The 19,198-nt window shown below is 44.3% G+C and overlaps 1 protein-coding gene across 1 annotated transcript; it reads right to left on the minus strand.

Annotated features, from left to right (window-relative positions):
- Nucleotides 1-1,180: 1,180 nt before the first annotated feature.
- Nucleotides 1,181-2,724, minus strand: LOC124672115 (protein NRT1/ PTR FAMILY 3.1-like). Its single transcript, XM_047208397.1, has 2 exons — nucleotides 2,637-2,724; nucleotides 1,181-2,178 (listed from the first exon to the last, which is right to left on the minus strand). The coding sequence occupies exons 1-2, from the start codon at nucleotides 2,722-2,724 to the stop codon at nucleotides 1,181-1,183; spliced, it is 1,086 nt and encodes a 361-aa protein (XP_047064353.1).
- Nucleotides 2,725-19,198: the final 16,474 nt, after the last annotated feature.

Raw genomic sequence — 19,198 nt, forward strand, 5'->3', positions numbered from 1 at the left:
TGGGTTCTGCATTTGTTTAGCTCTAAGCGGTTCAACCTGACGCACGCAGGTGCGTGCAAATTACATGCGACCTGAACAAGAAAACTAGCAGCGGGTCCTCCTGGTCTATACAGAATTACAGATTCAGATCTTCTATTCTTAAAAGGTGATCTGTCATTCAATGATCTCTGAAAAGAAATTTATAACTTATTACTACCTCCATCCCAAAGGCTTAAGGCCTATTTTTTTTCCAGAAATCCAAACTATGTTAAGTTTGACTAAGTTTTTATAAAAAATCATTAATATGTCAAATACAAAATTAATATTATTAGATAGATAATGAAATATATTTTCATGTGCTATCTACAAAACATTATATTTATTGATAGATTATTCTAAAATTTCGGTCAAACTTTACTTGCTTTGACTTTTCTAAAAAAATATACTACCTCCATCCCAAGGCTTAAGGCCTATTTTTTCCAGAAAGTCAAACTATGTTAAGTTTGACAAAGTTTTTATCAAAAATCATTAACATGAAAAGTACAAAATCAATATCATTAGATAGATAATGAAATATATTTTCATATGGTACCTACAAAATATCATATTTATTCATAAATTTTTCTAAAAGTTTGATCAAACCTTAAGCCTTGGGATGGAGGTAGTAAGCCTTAAGTCTTAGGATGGAGTAGTACGAAATAGCCGACTCTTTTCGAGCAAAGATAATGCAGGCGTGGCAATCAGGGCTGCTTTCTGCTGCATGATATCTTCCTTTTCCGCGACATGACTAATGTCCCTCACAATGCTTGTTATTTGGACTATTTAGAAGAAGCAAAATGTAAAGGTCTTTGAAAACAAAGCTGCGCCTTCTACCATCTTACTTGCCGCCATTAAGCGAGAAGTAAAACTTTGGGTTGCCGCGGAAGCAAAGTATTTAAGTTTAATCTTCTTGAAACCTTTTTTCGTTTTTCTCTTTGTTGCTTTGTTGTTGATCTTATCAAGACTCTTCTACTTAATTAATGAATGGAGGCAAATCTTTTGCCTTCCACATTAAATTTTTTTTGGATCTTGTCACGGGATGCTTTACTAGCTAGCTCCAAGAACATTTGGATATTGCAAGAGCTGTGCACGCATGTGCAGCTAATTAATTAGTCAGCAATTAAAAACATTCGGCGTAATTACACTATGCTTGATCTTAATCTTATACAGCGCCGCCGCCGCCATTTTTGTGGACATAGGACAGCTCAAACTCCTTTTCGTGGTCACCGTCCTTGCCGAGCTCCAATGGCTTCATGGTGTAGAAACGTAAGCAAATAAAGTAGTAGCCAAGGTTGAGCAGCATGAGGCCGGTGACGAGCCAGTAGTAGGCGTCTAGCCTGCCCCTGTTGATATTGTCCTGAAGCCACTCGCCGCTGCTCCGCGTGGCGCTCTGCACCGCCGTGACAAGCACCGTGCCCATGTACAGCATGCCGGGGTCCTCCGGCAGCGGAGCGGCCCGCTTCTTGTAAGCGGCGGCCACTACCTGCGCCACCCGCGTGAAGGGGCTGCCCCCGGGCCTGAGCCGGACGTATAGCGGGTAGCCGACCACGAACACCAGGATCGACAAGAACATGGCGATGGCCGGGATCCCGAACCCCCACCCCCACCCTACGTTCTCCTGGATGTACACCACCACCGTCAGCGCTAGCAGCACCGCGCACCCCATGGTGAAGAAGTAGACGTTGAAGTACTGCCGCTTCCGCCCCGCCACCGCCTCCGCCTCGGCTTCACCATGCTGCTCCTTGTGCTGGTCGAACTGGTCGGCACCGAAAACCACGACGCACGGCCGGATACCGCCGGAGCCAAGGGAGGTGCAGAGCAGGGAGAGGTAGAGCACGGCGAGCTGCAGCCCGCTGGCGCGGCGGCACGGGGTGGCGGGAGGAGAGCAGGGACCGGGGCGGAGGGAAGCGACGAGGGCGGAGACCACGAGGCCTAGCATGCCGAGCTGGTAGAAGACGGAGCCGGCGATGATGGTCCAGAAGCGGCCGGCGAAGGAGTCAGCGGCGAGCGCGCCGAGGATGGGCGTGAGGCTGGACGTGCCGTTGAAGTTGGTGAGCGTGTTGGAGGCCTCTACCAGCGGCAGGTGCAGCTCCTGCGTCAGGTACGTGATCATATTCGCGCTGAAGCCCGCCGACGCGAACCTGTCGCAGACCTCGTTCACTGCACCACGGTCGACATACATACAAGTGAGTAAGTGATCGATAAGAAATCTCCAGCCTAACACAGCCGCTTCTTCGAGTTTACCATCGTTCAGTTTTGTTCTACCGTGAGAGTGATGACAGGCCAGTGGGATTGTGTGAGAAAAATGCTGCAAGATGCTCCCTCTAGTTGCCAACAGAGTAATTTTCTTTTTGAATGAAACAAAGTTACCGGGCAACCGCAAGGCAATTTTTTCATGTCTCCGACGATATCGAGGCCTACGGACAAAAAGAATAAATAAACTGCAAAGTCGCGAGTAGCTCGTAATCTTCGCTCGATGCGAACACACGGCTTTGGAAATGGAAAACTGTCAAAGACTGTCGACAACCACCATCCCGGACCGAGAATGAACTCTGCTTTCCCACAGAATCAATCTAGAGATGCGAAATGCTCATGGAAGCAAGCTGCATGGTGCTCACCTAGTATGAACGGCATGGTCCGGAAGCCACCCAGCTTCCTCTTCGTCCGGTCTCCAGCTCTCTCCCTGTCCACCGTTGTTGTCGCCATGGCCGGAGATTGATAGCCCAAGCCCCAGCCGATTTACGCACACAGGCGCTACTTGCTCCAATGAAGCCGGTGAGGTGCTCAGCTGCAGATCTTTAGCGGGGAGAGCAGGCCGACTGTGGCCTTCACATGCCTCTACATGTGATGCGAGGTGAGGATGGAGCCACGTTTATTTATATAGACGCGCTGTGCCCGGCCCGCAGCGTTGCCCGATCGAGGGAGCATCATCTGTTTATTTTTTTAGCAACATCTGTATATCCAAGGAAAAGGAGTTTGGGCTTACACAACGTGCCATCGTCAAAGGTTATTCCATCTGCCTCGATTTTGCGTTCGGGGTAGAGGTGATTCAAGGCTTTGGTAAAAGACGCACCCTTCTTCAAATTCAAGTGTACTGGTATGCCGAGCCAGCAAAGTTTGCAGTGTAGCATACATAAGAGCATCTATAGCCGTGTCCCTTAAGCCATTCCCCAAATATTTTTTGATGTGCCAGACAAATCAATCAAATGGAGAATTCTTTATTTGCCTCAAGATATTGTGATAGACCATGAGAAGATGTAAGAGCATCTCCAGCCGCGTCCCCCAAACCGTCCCCCAAACCGCGCCGGATCGAGCGTTTGGGGGACGTGTTTCGTTCGTGCCGCGTTTGGGGGACGTCGCTCCCCAGCCGCGTCCCCCAAACGCCGCCCCCAAACATTTAAAATAATTTTTCTGGCATTTTTATTTCAATTTCCACAAACTAATACATAATTTGGAACGTGGTTTACACGAAAACACAGTTTGGAACATGGTTTTCCACAAACTAATACATAGTTTGAACCATGGTGGACACAAATATAAAATATTGCAAAGAAACTAAACCTAACTAGGCCGTGCATCGAAGGTTTCGTGTGTTCGCTGCTAAGAAAGAACACTCGAGGGCACACCCAGATCACCTAAACTGGAAAATCCAGCGGGAGGATGGTGCCCTTGTTGGTTCTACCGATGAGGCGAACAGGCAGAAACCTCCGTGCACGTATTCGCTGCGAAGAAACAACACTCATTCAGTCGTCCTCCTCGTCGGTGCTGTCGTCGTCCCTGTCGACGTGGTAGTCCCGGAGGCAGCGCCTCTCGTCGAAGACCTTGACGCTCATGTCCCTATTGCCGAAGTAGGAGAACACGAGGATGAAGCCGGCTTCGAGGCTGTGGTGGCGCGCGAACTTCTCCCATCCGATGTTGAGGTACATCTTGCCGCGCGCGTCGTAGATCGCCTTGACGATCCACCGGCAGTAGCCGCACGAATGCTCCCGCAGATGCATCGTGCGCGGGCGTACGCCGCCGACGTACTCGGCGAAGGAGTCCGGCAGCCTCTCGATGCCGCGCGGGTCGCCCTTGAGGACGTGGACGAACTCGAACAGGACGTCCGGCTCCACGTCCATCTCCGACGATGAAGACGACGGCGTGGGAGGCGACGGCGAGCGTTCAGCTATGCCGCGGCCACGACCACGACCACGACCACGGCCACGGCCGCGAGGTCGGCCTCCGCCTCTACCAGACATAGCGTCGAGTCTTGTTGAGAGATGGTGGCGGCTAGGGTTTGGGAGAGAGGCGCTAGGGTTTGTGTGTGAGAGGGACGATGAGAGGCGCCCCTTTTTATAGGCCGGAGGGAGGCGGAGGAGCGGTGGCGCTCATTAACGCCGGCACGCAGAGCTAGGCGCGACGGGACGCGTCGCTGCGCCCTCGCGGGAACTGCACCGTCGCTGCGCGCCAATAACTTCCGTCGCGAGGTAGGCGACGGTTAGGTTTAAATTAATTGTGCCGCCGACGGGTCGGCCCCGCCACTCCCCGCCTCGCTTTTCGTTGTGTCCGGCGTCCCCGGAGCGTCCCCGTGGGACAGGGACGGGCTCGGGGCGCCGGACACCGTATAGGGGCGCGCCGGACAAAAAAGGGCTTTGGGGGACGCGGCTGGAACGCTTTTTTTGTCCGGCGCGCCCCAAATCTCTTTGGGGGACGGTTTGGGGGACGCGACTGGAGATGCTCACAAACAGTAAAGAATGGATTCAAGTTGATCAACATATAAAGCATAAAGACTGTACCACATGGGATCATGACATCTTGTGGTACGGTAAGCTTTGTCAGTTCTTGAACTAACTCATTATATATGTCTTTGTGTTGTTGCGTCAGTTAGATATGTTTCCATTGGTATGCATCAAAAGTAAGATTTTATATAGTACATGAGAGGATGGCATGAAGTGGTGATCGTCGTCAAGGTTGAGAAACACAAGTTCAAGATGAGAATCTCAAGAAGATCATATGTTTGAAGCTTGTTGTCCATTTGATGATTATGGACATTGTAAGACATGCTTTAATGAAGCTACCACATAGTGGTGTATGGCTAACCAAAATGTGAGTCTTCACCAAGCAAATGATCAAGTGAAGCACTCCATCTTAATTGAAGCATGAAGCTTCATCATCAAGTTCAAGCGGGAGCAACACAAAGGTATCGACTTGCTAGGTTCTCCTTTCACCGGTCTCAAGGTGGTTGTTGGGAAACTAGGTTATAGGAGTGATAGCCGCACTATCAAGAGAGGCTTTCGGTTGATTAACTTGATCACATCGTCATAGGGAGATCAATCCTTTGCATAATTTGCATTTTTTTTATCTTGCTGCTTCTTGGTGTTTCTCTGTGTGAGGTTCTTGACCTTGTTGCTAGCTTCTCAACAACCCAAGCTCACCAAAAACAGAATTTGTATGCATCTTCTACTGCGGTTTCGAGGTTGGAGGTTTTGTCGGTTCTTCAACTTGGGAGGTTTCACATCTCCAAATTTTTGGTATTTAATATATTGCTTGTTATTGGGTTTTACAGTATCAATTAGAAAGATCTTGTTCTTAGCTTTTCCAAAAATCCAAAAGTTTGCTAAAATCGGAGTCCGGATGCAAAATTTATCATCATCTTCATATGTTCAGTTTTCTATCGACGAGCAATCTGGTATCATAGGGCCTGGCACCGGAATTGGGTTTTTGAATTCCGGTGTACCAGCCCTTCACCGGGCATGGCGTCAGAACGTCCGGTCTTCACTAGAGCCCACCGGAATGACTATGAAGCAGCGCTTTTTCGCTGCTGGTGCCCATTCCGGCGTGGGAAACGGTGTGCTGGGCTGGGTATCGGGAAGGTTGGTGTGGGTCGCGGTTTGACCGGCCCTGGCGCCGACTTTGGTCGGGATTGCCCCAAACGGTCATATTTGCTTTTTCCATAAAAGGGGCTTCTTCCCTAAAAGTTTTCTAGGGTTCTTAGAAACGAAGTTGACCTCCATTGTTGACCCTCTTGAGCTTTCTTCCTTTCCCTTCCCTCCTATGATTTTGCATCCTTTTGTGGTCTTTGGAAGATGGTATCTAGATCTACAATCCCCACTAAACAAATCATCTTCTAAGTGAAGCGAACCCCTTGGGTCTAGATCTTGGAGTCATTAATTGACCTCCACTATTGTTCTTCCTCTGTAGTTCTTTCGTGGCATTTGTTGTTTTGTTGGGATTTGAGATAGAAGGGTTGAAGCATTTTTCTTGGTGTTCTTGCTTTACATCCTTGCATAGCATTGAGCTCTCTAGTATAATTTGTTCGAGTGAGAGACCGTGAGATTATTACTCTTGGAGGGTGACCTGCTAGTTGGCTTGGCGGTTGGTGCTCCGGTGACCACTTCGTGGAAGATTGTGAAGATGCCCAGACTTCTCCTTCATGTAGCTTCTAAGGTGGTTGTGGAGTTCGCCATCTCCAAAGTGGATGAAAAGCTAGCCATAAAGAAAGGACCTTTGTCCTTCGTGGAATAGGTTCGGAGAAGAATGTGAGCCTTCGTGGCGTTGGTAAATCCTTAGTGGGATCCCATATCTCTCCAATGTAACGTACCTTACCTCATGAAAGGGAACACGAGAATACGTCTTTTCTCCACGTGCCTTGGTTATCTCTATACCTGAGTTTACTTTTGTTGTGATAGCCATCGAACTTGAAGTACTATATTTTTCTTATCTGCTGTGATACATATATATCCTGTGCTATCTTCCGTAGCTTGACATGTTGGTGCACTTAGTTGAGGCTAGGTTATTTAGGTTTTATGTTTGTAAAATAAACGTCTGTTAATTCCGCATTCTCACAGGCCAAATTCGTAATTGTTTTTAACACCTATTCACCCCCTCTAGGGGACATATGGTTATATCAGCCTCCGCATATAAAAGCCCGTCCTCTGCCACTCTCTCCGCACATTCTTCACCTCTGCATATCGTTTTTGAACACCTATTCACCCCCTCTAGGGCGAGGCCATGAGGAAGGCCATGGAGCGCCTCCTCTACGACGCCCGCATCGATGTCGTCTTCTCCTGCCACGTCCATGCCTGCGAGCGCTTCGTGAGTTGCCTGCTTTTCTTTTCCGACGTGTGAAAGTGTCTTAGGCTGACGTTGTACACGGGATGCAGGTCCTGATGTGTTGCCATGTTTCATTGTTGCAGACCAGGGTCTACAACAACGAGGCGAACCCGTGTGGGCCGGTTTACATAAGGAAAACGCTTCCCATCAGCCCACCGATAACACCCAAAAAATCGTTTGTTGCATCTTTGTTGACACTGGAGACGCAACCCCGCACGTGGATGGGCCCCATAGATCCTTATCCTCTCGGGGAGCCCCAGATACTTGATACGTCTCAAACGTATCTATAATTTCTTATGTTCCATGCTAGTTTTATGACAATACCTACATGTTTTGTTCACACTTTATATCGTTTTGATGCATTTTCCGGAAGTAACCTATTGACGAGATGCCGAAGTGCCAGTTCCTGTTTTCTGCTGTTTTTGGTTTCAGAAATCCTAGTAAGGAAATATTCTCGGAATCGGACGAAATCAACGCCCAGCATCTTAGAAATCCCCGAAGCTTCCAGAACACCCGAGAGCCACCGGAGGAGAGCCCCGGGGGCCCACACGTGTGGGCGGCGCGGCCAAGGAGCCAGGCGCGCCGCCCTATTGTGTGGTGGCCCCGTCAGCCTTCCGACTCCGCCTCTTCGCCTATTTAAAGGTCCCTGACCTAAATCTTCGATACGGAAAAACCACGGTACGAAAACCTTCCAGAGCCGCCGCCATCGCGAAGCCAAGATCTGGGGGACAGGAGTCTCTGTTCCGGCACGCCGCCGGGACGGGGAAGTGCCCCCGGAAGGCATCTCCATCGACACCACCGCCATCTTCATCACCGCTGCTGACAAGGGATTAACTTGTCAATGCCTATGGATTGTAGGCTAGGGTTTAGTTAGAAGTAGAGGGCAAGTAGATCTCGAAGGTTTCAGCCGAAAAGTACTCGACGAATATGAAAACTAGGGTTTGCAGACAATGATTCGATGATCTTCTCGTCCCTCGACCCCCCTTTATATAGGTGGAGCCGAGGGATTCGTGCTATACAAGGATTACGAGAGTCCGGGATGGTTTCTAACTCATCCCGCCGGATTACAAATAATACTTCCTATTACAACTCTATCTTTTCCTTAAATACATCTTGGGCTCTCGAGTCTTCTTATTCTTCGGGTAGTGGGCCTTCAATAAACCCCGGGTACTATATTCGGCAGGCCCATTTGGGATGCCTATGTCAACTGCTGTCTCCCATGAGGAGGGAGTAGTTCTCCATCGAGGCTGAGGGCTCTACCGGTAGCTATGTGGTTAATCTCTCTCTCTCTCTGTACCCCAATACAATGATCTCATGAATTGCTTTGCATGATTGAGATCCATATGATGAGCTTTGTATCGCTATTAGTCTATGTGCTACTCTTGTGATGTTATTGAAGTAGTCTATTTCTCCTTCACGGTGTAATGGTGACAGTGTGTGCATCGTGTAGTTCTTGGCGTAGGTTATGATCATAATCTCTTGTAGGTTATGGAGTTAATTATTACTATGATAGTATTGATGTCATTTATTCCCCCTTCATAGTGTAAAGGTGACAGTGTGTATGCTATGTTAGTACTTGGTTTAGATTGCAAAGATCTATTATGCTCTAAAGGTTACTTAAACATGAATATCGAATGTTGTGGAGCTTGTTAACTCCGGCATTGAGGTGCTCTAGTAGCCCTACGCAACGAATGGTGTTCATTATCAAACAAGAGTATATGTAGCACAAAGGAAGAGAACTTATTTATTTATGTGATCAATGTTGAGAGAGTCCACTAGTGAAAGTAGGATCCCTAGGCCTTGTTTCCAATACTGCAAACACCGCTTGTTTATCGTCTCTACCGCATGTTTACTTCCTGCAATATTACTACCATCAACCGCACGCCGACAAGCACTTTTCAAGCGCCGTTACTACTTGCTCATATTCATTCATACCACTTGTATTTCACTATCTCTTCGCCAAACTAGTGCACCTATACATCCGACAAGTGTATTAGGTGTGTTGGGGACACAAGAGACTTCTTGTATCGTGATTGCGGGGTTGCTTGAGAGGGATATCTTTGACCTCTTCCTCCCCGAGTTCGATAAACCTTGGGTGATCCACTTAAGGGAAACTTGCTCGCTGTTCTACAAACCTCTGCTCTTGGAGGCCCAACACTGTCTACAAGAATAGAATCACCCGTAGACATCAAGCACTTTTCTGGCGCCGTTGCCGGGGAGGAAAGGTAAAAGGCACTCATACTCCGGTCCCAGGTAACTAAGTTATTTTCTGTTGCCGTTGTAAGTGCTCGAAGCTATTTCCTTTAGATCCTGCAATTGCATCTTTTTGTTTCTTGTTTACACTAGTAAGGCATAATGGAAAGCAACAGGTGAGCTTTTTAATCTTTTCCCCGAGATAGAATTGTTTGCTCGCGAAAATTAAAAAACCTATGGAATCTTATTTGCATGCTAGTAGCAATGTTATTAGTATGAACACCATTGTTGATAATGCTATGGAAGAATTTAAGCTTGGGGAGGTCGGTTTTGATGAAAATGATCTCTTTAGTCCTCCGGGTATTGAGGAGAAAGTTTATGTTGATTATGATATGCCTCCTATTTATGATGATTATAATGATAGTGGTCTTTTGGTGCCGCCTACTATGGAGGATAAGTTTAATTATGATTACAATATGCCTCCTACACTTGATGAGAATAATAATGATAGCTACTTTGTTGAATTTGCTCCCACTACAACTAATAAAATTGATTATGTTTATGTGGAGAGTAATAATTTTATGCATGTGGCTCATGACAAGAATGCTTTATGTGATACTATGGAGGATAAGTTATTATGAGAGAGGGAAACATGGTTATATGCATCTTAATAATATTAAGTTTCCCCTCTTTATGTTGAGAATTTTGAAGTTACTCGTGTTTTATCTTCCTATGCTTGTCACTTTGCTCCTCATGAATTTATTTATTTACAAGATTCCTTTTCATTGGAAGTGGGTTAGGCTTAAATGTGTTTTGAATTTGCTTCTTGATGCTCTCTTTTGCCTCAACTCTTCTTTCTTGCGCGAGCATCATTGAAATTACTGAGCCCATCTTAATGGTTATAAAGAAAGCACTTCTTGGAATATAACCTATGTGTTTATTTTACTACAGCAATTTTTGTTTTATATTTGTGTCTTGGAAGTTGTTACTACTGTAGCAACCTCTCCTTATCTTTATTTTATTGCATTGTTGTGCCAAGTAAAGTCTTTGATAGCAAGGTTGATACTAGATTTGGATTACTGCGCAGAAACAGATTTCGCTCGTCACGAATTTGGGCAGGGTTCTCTGTAGGTAACTCAGAAAAATCTGCAAATTTACGTGCGTGATCCACAGATATGTACGCAACTTTCATTCAATTTGAGCATTTTCATCTGATCAAGTTAAGTGCCTCTGTAAAATTCGTCTTTACGCACTGTTCTGTTTTGACAGATTCTGCCTTTTGTTTCGCATTGCCTATTTTGCTATGTTTGATGGATTTCTTTGTTCCATTAACTTTCAGTAGCTTTGTGCAATGTCCAGAAGTGTTAAGAATGATTATGTCACCTCTGAATATGTGAATTTTTGATTATGCACTAACCCTCTAATGAGTTTATTTTGAGTTTGGTGTGGAGGAAGTTTTCAAGGGTCAAGAGAGGAGGATGATATACTATGATCAAGAAGAGTGAAAAGTCTAAGCTTGGGGATGACCCCGTGGTTCATCCCTGCATATTCCAAGAAGACTCAAGCATCTAAGCTTGGGGATGCCCAAGGCATCCCCTTCTTCATCAACAATTTATCAGGTTTCTTCTCTTGAAACTATATTTTTATTCGGTCACATCTTATGTACTTTACTTGGAGCGTCTGTTTGCTTTTATTTTTGTTTTTGTTTTGTTTGAATAAGTTCATCCTTGTGTGGGAGAGAGACACGCTCCGCTGGTTCGTATGAACACATGTGTTCTTAGCTTTTAATGTTCACGGCGAAGGTTGAAAACTGCTTCGTTCATTGTTATATGGTTGGAAACAGAAAATGCCGCATGTGGTAATTGGTATAATGTCTTGAATAATTTGATACTTGGCAATTTTTGTGCTCATATAGATCATGTTTAAGCTCTTGCATCATGTACTTTGCACCTATTAATGAAGAACTACATAGAGCTTGTTAAAATTTGGTTTGCATGATTGGTCTCTCTAAGTCTAGATATTTTCTGGTTGAGGTGTTTGAACAACAAGGAAGACGATGTAAAGTCTTATAATGCTTACAATATGTTCATATGTGAGTCTTGCTGCACCGTTTTATACTTGAGTTTGCTTCAAATAACCTTGCTAGCCTAGCCTTGTATTGAGAGGGATTCTTCTCGTCCATCCAAATTCTTGAGCCAAAAACTATGCCATTTGTGTCCACCACACCTACCTACTACATGGTATTTCTCCGCCATTCCAAAGTAAATTGCTTGAGTGCTATCTTTATACAATTCAAAAGTTATTACCTCTTATTTGTATCAATGTTTTATAGCTCATGAGGAAGTATGTGGTGTTTATCTTTCAATCTTGTTGGGCAACTTTCACCAATGGACTAGTGGCTTCATCCGCTTATCCAATAATTTTGCAAAAAGAGCTGGCAATGGGGTTCCCGACCTCAATTAATTAACTTTCATAAAGTTACAAATAGACACTCCTCCATGGTATGTGATTGTTGGTCGGCACCCGAGGATTCGGTTAGCCATGGCTTGAGAAAGCAAAGGTGGGGAGGAGTGTCATCTAAATAAAACTAAAATAAAAAGGCACTCCTTCATGGTATGAGATTGTTTTTTTTTGACACCTTTACCGTAGGGGAAACCCCTACGGTGTAATTTTCTATATATATGGCAAAAGAAACTGTACAAGGACTAAAAGTCCTAAAGTTTGAAACAGATTACATCACGGTGGGAAAAAAAGAAAAGGGAAATACATAAAAACTAGGATGGAATAGACAACAACCAGTCAATAAGTGGTTGAACTGAAGTCGCCTTAATTCTGAACTTATGAACCCAAAGATCGCTCTGAAAACTCCTTCTCCACCGAACAAAAGAAGCTGGGATTGATTGGAATATGAGCTCATTCCTAATCTTCCAAATGTTCCAAGATACACAAGCCACCACCTCCAAAAAACAAGGACCTTGAAAGGTAGACTTAGCTAGGAGAAACATATCCGAAAAAGTTAAGTTTGTCGCCCACTGAATATTCACCGTATTCCAGCAATTGATCGCAAACTCACACTCAAAGAACAGATGATTCCTTGTCTCAATATGTGCAGTATTGCAAAGAACACAAGCCGGACCTGTGTCCACATTCCAATTCTTACGGATCATAATATCTTGGGTGTTCAGCCGATCATGCATCAACAGCCAAAGGAAGACCTTAAGTTTAGGCAAAGCCTTAGAAGACCAAATTGCACTAAGCGCTTCATCCACAGGAACTTGCCCAAATAAGAAATTATAGTAGCTGGACGGAGTGTATTTGTCTCCCCACACAAAGACCCTCTGATCCACCACAGCATCATCAATGGTAGTTGCTTGCACAATCTGGCTCACTTCCTGGAGTTCTTGGAACGCCTCAACAGAGAGTGGTAGTGAGAAGCAAGAGCTAATATCATCATTTGAAGCTAACGACGCCACGGAGACATCTTCATCTAGTGCATATGAGAAAAGGCGTGGGTATTTATCACAAAGAATCTCCCCATTGGCCCAAAAATCCTTCCAGAATAAAACCGAGGAACCATTTCCAATTTTGCACTGAGAAATGCTCCTATATTCATCCACCAAACTGAAGATATCCTTCCACCAAAATGATCCTCTCCGAGATTTAGTATGTGGTACACTGTCCCCGTATAAAGACCATACTAATTTGACCCAAGGGACATCTGCTCGAGAATAAAATTTGTTCAACTGTTTCATAAGCAGCGCTTTATTTTGAAGCTCAAGATTTAACACCCCTAGGCCCCCATGCTTCTTGGGGCGGCAAACCAGGGACCAGGATGCCAACGCATTCACCGACGAGGAATCTTCATCCTTGGCCCAAAGACAATGTCTTTGTGCTCTATTACAAATGTTAATCACCGTTTTCTGAATTTTAAGAGATGACATATAAAAGGAAGGTAAGGTTGAAAGCACTGATCTTACAAACTCCAGACGTCCACCATAGCCAAGAAAGCGGGCGCTCGCATTTAGCCTCCTTTCCACCAAACCAACCAGAGGTGAAATGGTATGAGATTGTTGGCAGGCACCCGAGGATTCGGTTAGCCATGGTTTGTGAAAGCAAGGTTGGAAGGAGTGCCACCCAAAAATAAAATTTCATGGGAGCCGCTCTTTGAAAGTCTGTCTGGCAAGGGGGTTAGAGTGCTCACTACCATTCGTTGACAACAACAAACACCGCTCAAAACTTTACTTTTTATGCTCTCTTTAAGTTTTCAAAATAAAAGCTCTAGCACAAATATAGCAATCAATGCTTCCCTCTGCGAAGGGCCATTCTTTTACTTTATTGTTGAGTCAGTTTACCTACTCCTTTCTATCCTAGAAGCAAACACTTGTGTAAACTGTGTGCATTGATTCTTACATGTTTACTTATTGCACTTGTTATATTACTTTGTGTTGACAACTATCCATGAGATATACATGTTACAAGTTGAAAGCAATTGCTGAAACTTAATCATCCTTTTGTGTTGCTTCAATGCCTTCTACTAAGAATTTATTGCCTATGAGTTAACTGTTATGCAAGTCTTATTGATGCTTGTCTTGAAAGTACTATTCATGAAAAGTATTTGCTATATGATTCAGTGGTTTACTCATTGTCTTCATCATTGCTTTGAATCGCTGCATTCATCTCATATGCTTTACAATAATGTTGATCAAGATTATGTTGGTAGCATGTCACTTAAGAAATTATCATTGTTATCGTTTACCTACTCGAGGGCGAGTAGGAACTAAGCTAGGGGATGCTTGATACGTCTCAAACGTATCTATAATTTCTTATGTTCCATGCTAGTTTTATGACAATACCTACATGTTTTGTTCACACTTTATATCGTTTTGATGCGTTTTCCGGAACTAACCTATTGACGAGATGCCGAAGTGCCGGTTCATGTTTTCTCGCTGTTTTTGGTTTCAGAAATCCTAGTAAGGAAATATTCTCGGAATCGGACGAAATCAACGCCCGAGCATCTTAGAAATCCACGAAGCTTCCGGAACACCCGAGAGCCACCAGAGGAGAGCCCTGGGGGGCCCACACGTGTGGGCGGCGCGGCCAAGGAGCCAGGCGCGCCGCCCTATTGTGTGGTGGCCCCGTCAGCCTTCCGACTCCGCCTCTTCGCCTATTTAAAGGTCTCTGACCTAAATATTCGATACGGAAAAACCACGGTACGAGAAACCTTCCAGAGCCGCCGCCATCGCGAAGCCAAGATCTGGGGGACAGGAGTCTCTGTTCCGGCACGCCGCCGGGACGGGGAAGTGCCCCCGGAAGGCATCTCCATCGACACCACCGCCATCTTCATCACCGCTGTTGTTTCCCATGAGGAGGGAGTAGTTCTCCATCGAGGCTGAGGGCTCTACCGGTAGCTATGTGGTTAATCTCTCTCTCTGTACCCCAATACAATGATCTCATGAATTGCTTTGCATGATTGAGATCCATATGATGAGCTTTGTATCGCTATTAGTCTATGTGCTACTCTTGTGATGTTATTAAAGTAGTCTATTCCTCCTTCACGGTGTAATGGTGATAGTGTGTGCATCGTGTAGTTCTTGGCGTAGGTTATGATCATAATCTCTTGTAGGTTATGGAGTTAATAATTACTATGATAGTATTGATGTGATTTATTCCCCCTTCATAGTGTAAAGGTGACAGTGTTGTATGCTATGTTAGTACTCGGTTTAGATTGCAAAGATCTATTATGCTCTAAAGGTTACTTAAACATGAATATCGAATGTTGTGGAGCTTGTTAACTCCGGCATTGAGGTGCTCTAGTAGCCCTACGCAACGAATGGTGTTCATTATCAAACAAGAGTATATGTAGCACAAAGGAAGAGAACTTATTTATTTATGTGATCAATGTTGAGAGAGTCCACTAGTGAAAGTAGGATCCCTAGGCCTTGTTTCCAATACTGCAAACACCGCTTGTTTACTGTTCTACTGCATGTTTAATTCCCGCAATATTACTACCATCAACTGCACGCCGGCAAGCACTTTTCACGGCGCCGTTACTACTGCTCATATTCATTCATACCACTTGTATTTCACTATCTCTTCGCCAAACTAGTGCACCTATACATCTGACAAGTGTATTAGGTGTGTTGGGGACACAAGACACTTCTTGTATCGTGATTGCAGGGTTGCTTGAGAGGGATATCTTTGACCTCTTCCTCCCTGAGTTCGATAAACCTTGGTGATCCACTTAAGGGAAACTTGCTGCTGTTCTACAAACCTCTGCTCTTGGAGGCCCAACACTGTCTACAAGAATAGAAGCACCCGTAGACATGAATACTCCACCGGCGAGCGCGGCACCACATCTTCACCCCGCGAGCACGCCATCTAAGCTCCTGCACCGACGAGCGTACCACCATGCTCCTCCCTCGGCGAGCCCCCGCTCCTCTACCGGCGAGCGCCGCCCCAGCTCCATCCCCGGCGAGCGCTCTGCCCAAGATCCTTCACCAGCGAGCGAGCCGCCCTGTTCCTCCCCCGGCGGTCCGCCGCCCAACGAGCATGCCGCCCCTGCTTCTCCCCCGATGAGCGGCCCCTGCTCCTCCTAGCGAGCGCCCTCCCCTTCCCTGGCGAGCGTGCTCTACAACTCCTACTAGTCGGCTACCGCGACCCTCTACAACTCCTAACTTTTTCACTGATTTCTTCTAATACTGCTTCCTTATCTTCAAGTGCAGGTACTTCTTCCCTCAAATAGATGGGCTAAAGATAATGTGCCATCCAGTTAACAGAGTTCGAAATGCTATCAAATACGTGAGAAGCTCTCCAACTAGGATGACTTTATTTAAAAAGTGTGTGGTAAAAAGCAAGATAGAGAGTAAAGGTTTGCTTCATATTGATTGCTGCACTAGATGGAACTCCACGTATCTGATGTTAAATAGCGGTCAGAAGTTTGAGAGAGCTTTTTGTCAGTATGCACTTGATGATCCTAACTTCAAGAGTGAGCTAGCAAAAATGGGTTCAGATAAGTTTCCTGCTGAACGCGGTGCTCCAACTCATGGTGATTGGGTATATATCCGTGAGTTTAATAAGTTCCTCAAATACTTCTATGACCTCACCAATAAGGTTTCTGGCACCAAGTATATCACTTCCAACACTTTCTTTGAAGAGATTGCTGCTGTTAGCTATTTGTTGGGTGAATGGAGTGAACATGTGATTTGTGGTGATGATGAAATCTTTAAAACCATGGCTATCAAGATGAAGGATAAGTATGATAAGTATTGGGGTGATCCGGAGAAGATGAACAAATATATATTCATTGCTGCCATCCTTGATCCTAGGTATTAAATTGCTGCCATCTTTGTCAATATATGGCTATTGTTATCTTTAATTGTCTCGGCTGATTATATATTCTTTGCTGCCATCCTTGATCCTAACTTCTCTTTTTTCATTATTTATGCAAGGACCAAGGAATCTCATTTCTTCAAGGACCTACTTGAGGACACATATGGCAGTACTAAAGGTAACTCAATATTGACTGCGACACACACAGAATTTGTATCTCTTTTTGTAGAATACAAACAATTGTATGGTGCTCCTTCTACCGAATTTGTATCACAGTCTGAAACTACTCACAATGCTCCTGAGAATTCTCTTATGAGAGAACGATACAACAAGAGAATGCGACTTAATAATGTGGATGGTGCAAATAGCAAAACTGAATTGGACAAGTACCTATCCGAGGATCCAGAAGAGCAATCTCCTGAATTTGATGTTCTCTGTTGGTGGAAGTGCAACTCTGCTCGTTTTCCCGTCCTTTCAAAACTGGCACGTGACATACTAGCAATCCCCATCTCGACTGTTGCTTCTGAATCAGCTTTCAGTACTAGTGGTCGTATTCTAGATGACTTTAGAAGCTCTTTGACCCCGATGACACTACAAGCCTTGATATGTACACAAGACTGGTTGCGCCGTAAGCGTATCAATATTGAGGCTGATCTTGCTGAGTTGACCAAGCTAGAGGAAGGTAAAAACGGTGTGCATTTCTATTGTTTATGGATTATACAACATTCCATACTAATTCTATTCCTGGTGTTATAATGTAGATTTTGGAGGCCTCCAAGTGGATGATGATGAGATAATACCTCTTGACTGATCCTCATGTGTGGAGACGTGGAGTAACTGTTGGCGAAAATCCAAGACCATGGTGTATTGCTAGCTGTAGCCTATAGCTGCTAATCTGCCTGTTTGTAGTTGCTGTTTGAGAATTTCAGAATTGCTGTTTGAGAATTGCTGCCTGTTTAAGTTTGCCCCATGGACCATGGTCTAGGTGGCCATATCTAGTTATCTACCCAGCTGCACCTGCAGATTCAAAGGCAGAATTATTGGGTCCAAGAGTCAAGCAGCGGCAGCAGCTTAAAAGCTGAGTCGTTTGCATGGTTATATGCTTTTGGTTCATTGCTTTGCTAGCAGCGACATGGTGTATCAGTGTATGGATGTATCCTGTATGCCTGATTGCCTGTATGCTTTGCTAGCTGTAGCTGCCAATCTGCTATAGTGCTATTTTCTATGTACTGAACTACTGATCTATGAATCTATGATGTACTGATGTGATACTGTATGGCTGTATGCTTTTGGTGTATGGCTGTATGCTTTTGGTTCATTGCTTGTTACTTGTTCCTCTTGTGAATTTATGAGTTTGCACAATATCTGTGAATATATGATATATATCTCTCCTGTTATATTTTGCCATGAAGCAAAAAGGTCATGCCAAAATTTTCACTTGACCGAATGCACCATAGAAAATACATGCCAAAAGTTGTCTACTATTCAAAAATTCGCGTCAACTTTGGTTAATTTGGTTATTACCGAAACCGAACCGGATGTTATTGGTTATTACCGAAACCGAATCGTATTCTCGTACAAAACCGTATTTACCGAAGTATTGAAATCGTATTTACCGAAAACTCGTATAAACCGAACCGATTTAACCGAATGCGCAGCCGGAACTGTTATGCTGTCGATGCCCGAGTTGTCACCGGCGCAGGAGGTACTGGAGGAGAGGGGATGGGCAAGGTGATGTGAGGCGTGGATACCTTTTTGTTGTTTTTGTTACTAATTATTGTTGTAAATATATTATTGATTTATTCTATATATTTTTAGGTATGAGAATTGTTGTTTTCTGGTTAAAATATGTTGGTGGTTATATTTGTAAACACCCAGATTACTTGTTGTTTTCGTTGTTAATTATTGTTGTAAATATGTTTTTAATTTTTTGTAAAAATATTTTTTGGCATTGGAATATTGTTTTTGCGTTGGAATTGTTGTTTTCCTATTAAATTTGTTGCAGCCTGTCGTTGTAAACACCCTAGTAAAAAACATTGGTTTTATTGTTAACTTATTGTTGTAATCATTTATAAATTTAAATAAAATAGTTGTTGATTTTTGTTGTAATCAAATATGTAGCTATCACTTAACCAATTTTTTATAGACACAAACACATTTTTTTGTAATAGTTTGCAATTTTTTTGGAAATGGATGGCGATTTTTGTTGTAAACCTACATGTAGCAAAATATTTGTTTGTTTAAACATTTTATTATAACATTACTATTTTTATAAAAATGTGAAGATTTTGTTGTAATACTAAATATTTTTTGTAACCCGTTGAGAGATTTTGTTGAAATACTTGGTATGACTCGGAAATGCCCTTAGGTGGCACTCTTGTTGTAAATGTCAGGAAGGCTAGACCCAAAGAGATATACCTTTAGCTTTAACAGGAGGAAGAGGAAGAATAGGGCTGCGGGTTAAGTTTTAAGAAAGCAGGGGGTAAAATACAAATATTACGCCACGGACCCACGGTTGATTCCAGACGTCGGATCGTGATCGTACAGAGCGGAGAACGGCCGATTT

This window comes from Lolium rigidum, chromosome 7, assembly GCF_022539505.1.
Source record: "Lolium rigidum isolate FL_2022 chromosome 7, APGP_CSIRO_Lrig_0.1, whole genome shotgun sequence".
NCBI lineage: Eukaryota > Viridiplantae > Streptophyta > Magnoliopsida > Poales > Poaceae > Lolium > Lolium rigidum.